General features: G+C 30.6%; 1 protein-coding gene across 1 annotated transcript; it reads right to left on the bottom strand.

The window, feature by feature from the left end:
• Positions 1–311: 311 nt before the first annotated feature.
• LOC120076129 lies at positions 312–1055 on the bottom strand. Its single transcript, XM_039029905.1, has 2 exons — positions 594–1055; positions 312–458 (listed from the first exon to the last, which is right to left on the bottom strand). The coding sequence occupies exons 1-2, from the start codon at positions 1053–1055 to the stop codon at positions 312–314; spliced, it is 609 nt and encodes a 202-aa protein (XP_038885833.1).
• Positions 1056–10400: the final 9345 nt, after the last annotated feature.

Raw genomic sequence — 10400 nt, 5'->3', positions numbered from 1 at the left:
TTCCTGTTCAAAAAGTTCTCTCCAAGAACTAGTTTTTTGTATAAAAATGCAAACATGATTAGTGGCGCCTGAATCTAATATCCAGGTTAAGTGAGTATTATCCACTAGACATATTTCAACTACTAGTAAATCTGATTACCTTGTTTCACCTTTTCTGCTTTCTTTTCAGCCAAATACTTTGAGCAGTTACGCTTCCAGTGCCCATCCTCTCCGCAATGGAAACACTTTCCTTTGGGAGTTTTGTTTTTGTTTTTGTTTTCGTTTTTGTTTTTGTTTTTGTTTTCGTTTTCGTTTTTCTTAGCAGTTTTTTTCTAATTCCCTTTACCCTTCTTCTTCATTTGTACAGATTTATCTTTTGAAGAACAAGGAGCAGACTTCTTGTTATCAGTGAGTCTTGTTCCAGACATCGACCCCTTAAAAATCTTCTTAGATTTAGAAATAACATTTACTTCTTTTTCCTAAAATTTCATCATAAACTAATATGTTTGTAACTCGTTCAACAACGTGGTCAAATTAAAAGTGATTTTGTTCATAACAACATTTGTTCTGAAAGGCAGAGAACTCTCCAGAAGAGATTCCAATATCAAACTTACTTGACTTATCTCATCTATCATCGCCCCATGAGCCTCAGCAACATTAAAATGGACCATCATATAGAGAACGTGTTCTCTAATGTTGGAACCATCTTTCATGCGAGTACTATACACATACTTAATGGCTTCATGTCGTACAGAGGATGATGGCTGCCCAAACATCTTTTGAAGCGACGCCATTATCTCACGGGTGGTGGGCATTACCTCATGTTTCTTATTAAGTACATCGGATATACTTGCTAAGATGTAGGCCCGAGCTTTTTCATTAGCCCTAACCCACCGATCATAGATGTCCTGAACATTTTGATTCACTGTTGTACTGGGAACCGGAGGACATTCCTCCATCAATACAAACCTCAAACCATCCATAACTAATATCATATTGATGTTGGATTTCCAATTTGAATATCCTTCACCGTTAAACTTATCGGAAGCTATCAGTTGTATAATTGAATTCGACATTGTTGAAAAATTTAAACAAATTCTATTAAACTTTATGCATCTAAATCCAAATTTTAGAGAAATTAATAAAGTACTCAATAAATCTTCATTTATTTCCAACGATACTTTAGTGATTTAGAACAGTTGCTACTGCGGGACAGTCACAATTCCTTCACTAAAGCAAGACAATTCTTGACCAAATACTATATCAGAATAACTCTTTACTCCTATAATTCTTTTGGTTATCGTTTTCAGTCAAGATCTTTACTAACAATTAGTAATCCTTATAAGTGTGACCCGCCAATTTCAGATCTTATAGAACGGTATGAATATCCTCTGAAATGGAAGACAATACCCAAGACGAAACTATAAGACCTATTCTTTTACTGAAGCTTGGGTTGTTCTGAATCCTATGTTACAACCCTCCGAGGGGATCGCCGTGGTTAACGACTAGCTAGTGTCGTCTGCAGGTGCAACATAGGAATCTCACGGTTCAAACTAATGAAGGAGACCATAGAACAATGTTGACACATTTTCTTCACTCACTTATTATGAACTACTTCCTCCATTCACCTTGTTATTGACCCATGCAAATACTTTCCAAATGAAGTAGTCGCGGTAAAAACGACGCGAAGCCAAGCATGGATCTCATGGTGTGAACTCTTGAGGACGTGAGAGCTAATAACTATATATCGAATATATTGTTAATCTCCCACTAAAGTGTTTTAAATGTTTGGGTATCTATTTACTTAGATTAAAAACGTCTAACTTTTAAACAACCTAAGTCTATATCATTTTTATCCAAGTATAACATTTATATTTAGATATAACCCTACGATGTCTAAGTGTTTAAACCAGTTTTAAACCTCATACCGCTCACGCAAGCTCATAAAATCAGTTAACAATGCTCAATCTTTCGGTCATAATCCCCAGGTAGGAGGTGTTACGTAAACCGTCAACTTAAGTACCCCTGGCCTTAGACAGGTTTATGAACCAATTTGAGTTTGTAACAAAATTTTATAAGGTAACAATCTATTTTAACAGTTTAAAACTAGTTGTTAACCTAAGTGAGCATGTTATGTATCTTCGTTATGGATTTTAAAATCTAATTACATTTTATAACAACTTACAAAAGTTAGACATGCTAAACATCCACAACATTCATCAAAGGCATTTAATATAATATTTATATTAAAAGAAACCCTATACATGTATACTTTATATTATAACAATTTATAACATGCTTTCAATACATGTAACATGCTTCCTATGGTGGGATTTTAAATCCACATGACATACTATATGCATATACAAGATTTATTTAATTATAACATACATCACATGCATAAACAATTAAACACATACTTATACAGTTTTTAGTTTTGGAATTTTTTTAAGTAAACAAAAGCCTATACATTACAAAAAAATAGTTGACAGCTCCAAACCGCTTCTTAACTGCTTTAAACAGTTCCAAACCGGACCCAAAAATGCTTGAACCAGATGTGAACCACCTGGACCGGGCCAATCAAAACAATTTTGAAAATGAACTGTGTCAAGTATGAAGAAAACCGGCTAAACTAGACAATCTTCTTAAACCAGTTCAAGAATATCGCTTGGAATGAAATCTGGCTCAAACTTGATCTCTCGTTGCTGGTTGAAATCTCGTTCAAAACTTGATCTCTCCCTGACTCATTGAAATCTCGCTCCTAGCTTGAAATCTCATTCGAACTTGATTCAAAATCTCATTTGAACTTGAAATCTCGCTAGGACTTCTATCAAAATCTCGCTTGAACTTGAAATCTCGCTCAAACTTGATTCAAAATATTGTTTGGACTTGAAATCTTGCTCAAAATTCCAACAGAATCTCGCTTGAGCTAGAAAACTCGCTCAAAATTTGATTCAAAATCTCGCTCGAACTTAGTCCAATCTCGCTAGAAATTCAAACAGTAGCTTAAAAACTGGAAATTTGCAGCTCGACTTTCTTCACTTCTTTCTTCAATTACATTCTAATTTCAACTTCTAATGACTCTATATGAATTACAGACTCTTAAACACACATTAAGGTCCGTCAAACAAGAGCCAATTACAAGAGAAACAACATAATTGAAAAGATTAAATACCAAAACACTGGAAAAACCATATCAGCATACTATTTCATGCAGTTCATGAAAAACACCCACCAAACTCAAATTAACAATAGTTAAGCGCTTAAATCATTCTCTGGTACCAATTGAAGGAATGATATATCATGCAACGAAAGACTACAGAATCAATAAGTAATTAAACTACATTTAATTTGAGTTGTTCATATGATATTCATAAGAGCGTTTGAAACACATATTACCTTTGAAGATTTTCTCCACGAATTCAGCTAAAATCCACAAAGATAGAGATTGAAACTTCAAGAGGACTATCACCATACTCAAGTTGGAACGTGTGGGGGAAACACTTAAATCAAGTTGAATTGATGAAGAACAAATGAGGGGCATGTAGGGTTTTCAGGTTATCACTTCAGAAAGTATAACTCAGAATGCTTAATTGTTCTTCATGCATGGAGCTTCAATATATAGGTAAAATTCATGCAAATGTACAAGGTTGCATGGTGGGCAGCTCTAGCTTGAAGATCATCAAAATGAAATTGGAATTTGATGATATTCCATCAAACATGTTAGTGGGTTTTTCCCAAAAATGGAAAAACCCATTAACCTAAAATGATTTCAAAATTCATTTTATTTAAATTAGTTTAAAATAATTAATTTAAATAAAACTAATTTTAATTTATTTTTAATTAAGCTTTTTAATTAATAAAATATCAATATCACCAATAAATCAATTTTATATTTACATCATAATTTAAATATTAATTGATTTTCCAATTTCGTTTAGTTTCAATTAAATTAAACGTTTATAATTGTATCATATACAATCAATTGAAAATCCCTTTGAATTTGAACATTTCAAATTCATAACCCTAATTTCATATATCAATACTTAATTTATTATTCCAATTTAATGAGCTAGTAGAGGGACCTAATAGACCTACAAATCATGAGCTCAGAGGATCTATAATTAATTCGTTAAAACTCTTTAATCGAATTAATTATTATTCGTTAACTATCAAAATACACCACTATGGCTCGATAGTTGCACTCTCTTCACTATAGATATATTTCTATCCATATAAACCATAATCAGTAAATTGATCCTTCACAGGTTATTCATAATTACAACTGAGTCAAAGTTACCGTTTTATCCCTATAAATATATCATGTTCCTTAAGTTCCCACTGACCCTCCAATGAACAATTTGATTCATAATACTACTTGTGAATCACATCCTTCTCTACCATGAGAAGGTAGGGTCCCGATTGTTCAAGTCCTGGAATCAGCACTTAAGAGAACAATCTATCTGCTAACCTTAAAATGGGTAGGAGTGAATTCCACCTTGAAGGGCTATGTCCCTAGCTATCCATCCGATCTTATCCCCAAAATGGAAGGATTATTGAGCAGTGTTGTTGGACTACTCTCACCTATGCAGATCAAAGGATAATCCCGAATAAATAGAAGTTCATAGCTATCTCAGGATTAAGATCGAGTTATCCTAGGTTACATAAGTATGAAATAGTCAGTGTTAATAGTGTACGGTCGTTAGAAAGAAAAAAGTGACTATTTCGTGGTCCAATCTATATACAAACTCATTGCATAGAATGCTCCCACTCACATGTCTCTACATAAATGATCTGTGGATCACATCATTTGTATTATCTATACAAAATGGGTCACATCCAATAGTGTTACCAGGATGAGATACCCAATTTCATCCAAATACTTATAGACCATTTAGGCTATATACTATTAACTTGATCCTTTTTATGTCACCACATAAAGTTAGTATTCATACTATAGTCATGGATATGTTTATTGGATTTCATAATAGAATGCAAAATCAAAAACTTTATTGAATAAGACACTCAATAATATTTTCTTGATAAATAGAATGTTTAACACAAAATTTACGAACTGCAAATTCTAGGACATTTCCAACACAATGCTCGACAAGAAAGGCCACGAGCGTCAAGGAAACATTGCAACGGTGGCGTTGTTGAATAATCGGGGCGTCGTGACGCTCGGGACAGTGTTGCAATGCTGAGCATACTGTTAGAAACTCGCTACTCGATGCTCGATGACTCAATACTCGACGCTCGTTTACTCAGCAGCATTTTACTTGATAATACTCGATAGCTCTTTTACATGATGGTACTCGATGATACTCGATGGCTAATTATACTCGATGGAACTTGATGACATCTTGGTAATTTCAACTCCTTTGAAGCCCAAATGTTCAAATCAACTCCAAAATGCTTCAAATTAACTTCGTTCTTTATTAAATGACTCTTGATTGCTCGGTACCTACAAAATAGGAAAATAAACACGTAAAATTCAATAACGAGCCCGAATTAAGTTAGCAATAATAGCTCTTTTTTAGAGCTATCAACAGAGCTAATTCCCATAATGTTAGTGATGGTCCAACCAATCGCTTGCTTATGCCTTCCTAGGATTTTCAGCAACAAGTTCTCGTTTTGTTCAGTCAATTCAGCAACAATGATTATCGACAATATGTTATATTGATCTAGATACAGATATTTTAAATGCATCGGCAATGGCTTCAATTCGTGCTCTGGAGGTTCAATTATCAATGGCTTAAGTGGCATTGACATTTCTTGCTCTGTCGCTAAGTTTGCTTCTTCTATTATCATAGCAACTTGTTCTATTGTTTCTTCCGGTTCTTCTGGTCCTTCTTCTCAATCTTTGTCAAGTAAAAAATTCTACATATTTGAAAATAAAGCATCAATAGCTTTAACAAAAGAACACACCAAGAAGTTTTAATTCATTTAACAAGTTAAATATAATCTTTTGATCATTGAACCGCATGGTCAACTATCCTTTCTGTACAACAATTAAAATTCTTCTTGTCACTAAAAATGGTCATCGTAGAATTATTGATACTTCTCTATTTGCTTCACAATCCAAAATTAAAGGAACACAAGCTTATCAACCTTTACTAAAACATCTTCAATCTTCCCTATTGGCTTAGTAGTGGATTTGTCGACTAACTGTAGAGTTACAGTCGTCGGCTTTACTTCTCCAATCCCTAATTGCACGAACACTAAATACAACATCAAATTAATGCTTGCTTCAGAATACACAATGCTCTGCATAGACTTTGTCCTCCAATAGAACACGGGATGGTGAAACTTCCCAGGTTTTTTAGCTTTAGGGGAATCTTGCTACTAACCAAAGCATTGCAGCACTCAGTTAGTGCAACCATTTCATACTCTGGCAACTTGTGCTTCTTGGGCAGGATGTTTTTTAAAAATTCATGTAGTTGGGCATTTCTTTTAGTGCCTCAACTAGTGGAATTAGAGATGTTCAAAAAACCTGATGACCCGAAAAAACGAACCAACCCAACATAACCCAACCCAATCCATTCAGTTTGGATTGGGTTATGAACTCTTTTGGGTTGGGTTGAGTTCAAATAAATGAAAATTTTATGGGTTGGATTGGTTCATGGGTCACCTAAAATAACCTAAACCAACCCAAACTTATTATTAACTTTAAATTTTATTTTTTTTGTGCTTATGTACAATTAGATATACTATATTTATTTTAGTTTTCTTTAATTTTATAAGTTTTTTGGATAATTTATTCTTCAATAACTCTTAAAAATAGTGTTTTTTTTTTTTTTTGCACTTTGAAAAAAGATTATACATTATATAAATTAAAATTGAGTTGTTAATCTTAACTTATATATGAACATAGTTAAATCGAATTTTTACGTATTAACATTTTACTTCCTTTTCTAAAAGAAAAATTTAAATAAATGACCTGAGTAACCCAAATGAATCCAACCCAAATGTTTCATGATTGGGTTGGGTTGGGTTCATTTTTTAATGAGGGTTATTTAGATTGAAGAAATTTACAACCCGAACAATTGGATTGGGTCTAAAAAGTAATTCAACCCAACCCATGAGCACCCCTAAGTGGAATGTTGTGTTGGGTATAGAGTATGCCCTAGGATACATGTCTCACCGTCTTTAGTGTAAGTGAGAGATTATTGGATGTATGTCCTAAAACCTCGTAGTTATATGTTATTTGAATCACTTTTTGGTTATTTTATGGCTACTAATACACAAGTTTTGGAAATGGCGGGGTGATTGATACTACTACAAGTATGGACTTATAAAAAATTTAACATCATAGCACCACAAGTCTAGTTATAGGTAGGGGCGAGCATAAAGGCAACGAAAAATAATCCCACTAATTGAAATCGGCCGAATTGAGGTTAATCTGTTGGGGCTAGGACTCGGTCAGTTGGTTTTTGGTTTTAATATAAAAATTTTTGGAAAACCGACTTACCGACCGATATATATAAATATTCTTTTCTAAACAATAAGTATAAAAGTAAGCCCAGTACCATCAACCCAAGCCCAAAGCCATGGTATTGATTTATTATTTCTTTTTTATTTTAGCCTAAATTTCAAGCCCACTACATGATTGATTTAAATTTTCATTAAAAAAAATGATTTAAATTTAAAAAAAGTTGTAAATTATGTTAACCAAACAATAACACTTCGTCAATTCATCATTCATTTTCATTTACTTTGGCTTTGCTTGTAACAAAAGAAAAAATCCGACAAACTGACCAATTGTTGGTCGGAATTCATGCATTTTTTTGTCAATTTTCTGTGCCGATTTTCTCCCAAAATCTCACTAATCGACCAATATACACACCTAGTTACAGGCTCCAGATCATCGTTCACTCAATATCAGATATTATTTTATTTATATATTTATTTCATTATCATTTTATGTAANAGATATTATTTTATTTATATATTTATTTCATTATCATTTTATGTAATAAAATAAATCAATTTTATTTTTTTATGTAATAAAATAAACCAATTGTATTTTAAAAAAAAAAAAAAATCATGAAAACTACGTTGTATCAGGAATATGAAGGATGATGGAACAGATACTGAGAATGCTTATACTAATTAGTCACATGTCAATGCACACTGCCACGTGGACTTTAATCCACACCGTGGACCTGCCAAATTGGACTGCCGTTCAAAACTAACTAATCCATGATGCTCCTTCCCATGTCTGTCCCTAAAACACTCCGTTGCATAAACAATTACCGTTCATTACCTTAAAACAATACACAATTTTTCCCCATCCCTATCTATACCTTGTGTTGATATTCTTGACTTTGAGTATAGCTCATCTCTATTTATCTTTTATTTCACTCCAAAAGTTTTCTATCATTGATTATTTATTTTATTTTTTCTAAAATCAAGCCAAATTTATAAAAATAAAAATCAATATCATATTCTAGTTTTAGAATTTGATTAATAATTTAAATGTTTAGTTAGGAAAAACGTTAAAAAAAGTTGTAAGGAAAACAAGTAATGTTTAGTTAGGAAAAACGTTAAAAAAAGTTGTAAGGAAAACAAGTATAATTTGTAAAACAAAATGGTTTTCTGGTAAGACTTATATATATATATATATTTTAAAAGGATATTATATATTCTACGAATCTAACTCAATTGATATAAACATGTTTTATCAATGTTAAAGTTTGGGATTTCATCTTCCACCCTATAATAAATAAATACCATCAACCTTGAATTTTCTTCTATTTCTATTTCATTTTGCACTTTTCAATTATATTTCTTCTTAGCACATTGATTTATATTATTTAAATTAGAATGAGTGCAAATCACATTATAATGGATGAAATCGTACTCTAAATAAATAATTCAATATGAAAAAATACGGAAAAATTAATTTCACTGGTATAATAATTATTAAGTTTACACTAACTACTTAATTGATTTCCAACAAGTTATATGCATCTCAAATGAAATTTTTGTTTGAATCGGGATATATTGTATCACGGATATGAATATTATATATACGAGATTTTAAAATAATAAATGTCTGTAAAATAACTAATTTGTGGTAATTATATATATGTGTTAGTTTGTGGAAGGTTTTGTTCTTAAGATTTAATTATTATGTTTATGAATTAATCAAAAATTTTAAAAAGTGTCTAGAAAATTTGTGAGTATATATTTTTTTTCTTATACCCAAATATAATCGAAATTATATAATTAATATATGAATTTTGCATACAAATCAAAATATTAAAATTCAATCATCTTTAGAAATAAAAGTTTCTACTATTTTTTCTAACAAATCTTCTCATTCCTTTGTTATAAATACATTTTGCATTCAATGAGCATTAAAGTTATGTTAGACCATTTAAAAGTAACATATAAATCTTACTTTACATTTTTTATTCTCTATACTATCGGAAAGAGATTATGGGAGAGAAATATTTGATTTCCTCTTTTGCCTCTTTTAGTTATTAGTCATTGAGATATTTTATGTAATTTCACATTTAAATCATTAAAAAAATCTCATTTTATCTCTAATATCTACTTCACATTAAATAAAGAAAAAAGAAATATAAAAATCACATTTTATTCTCTAATTTCTAATTCACGAATAATATTTTTTTTTTAGAAAAATCACATTTTATTTTTAATAATCTATGCTTTAAATATATTTTATCCTTTAATATGTATGTTAAATAATAGTAAAAATAAAATTAAAACAAACCACATTTTATCCTTTAATCTCTTATTAACGGTTTTTTTTAAAAAAATCACACTTTATATCTGATAATCTCTACTTCACATTAAATAAAGGAAAAACATTTTTAAACAAAATAAAATGAAATTATGATTTGAGAGTGGAGAAAAGACCTTGCTTTTGAAGTACAAGAAAATTTTCAAAATTCAAACAATTTATAGGTCGACAAAGTGACAAAGAAGATAGTGATTATTTTAATGCTTTTGTAGTTTTTTTCACGTTTTAATTTTTGTAAATGCACATAAGTGAGTTTAACGATTTATAATAATTTTTACTTTTTTTACATACTTTTTTTTTTCTTTGTTTAAATTTGTTGAAAGTGCACACCAATTCATATAAATTTGAAATAAAGTTTAAAGTCAAGAAGAAAATTTAAAATAAAGTTTAAACTCAAGAAGAAGAATCATTGTAAAGCAAAAGAGATTAAGATTTTAGGTTTTTGTTTACATAGAAAAAATTATATTTTTGTTGAAATTAAAATTTAAAAAAAAAAACTGAAATTAGGAGAATAGACAAATTTTGTTTTTCAACCAAGAAAGAAGCATTATGAAATTTTATACAGAAATAGAAATCAATAATATTATTTTAATTAAAGTCTGAAATTAAAAAATATAATCAAATGATGAAGTCAATTAGAAAAACTTAA

Source organism: Benincasa hispida, chromosome 4 (assembly GCF_009727055.1).
Source record: "Benincasa hispida cultivar B227 chromosome 4, ASM972705v1, whole genome shotgun sequence".
Classification (NCBI taxonomy): Eukaryota; Viridiplantae; Streptophyta; class Magnoliopsida; order Cucurbitales; family Cucurbitaceae; genus Benincasa; species Benincasa hispida.
Note: the sequence above shows the minus strand (reverse complement) of the source record. Positions and strands in the feature narration are given on the sequence as shown.

What these genes read in the sequence shown, in the direction of transcription:
- LOC120076129 (XM_039029905.1), bottom strand. Translation starts at nt 1,055, where the DNA reads ATGTCGAATTCAATTATACAACTGATAGCTTCCGATAAGTTTAACGGT. An exon ending in TGATAGATGAGATAAGTCAA is followed by an intron (nt 459 to 593) that starts GTAAGTTTGATA and finishes ATGAAATTTTAG; the next exon opens with GAAAAAGAAGTAAATGTTAT.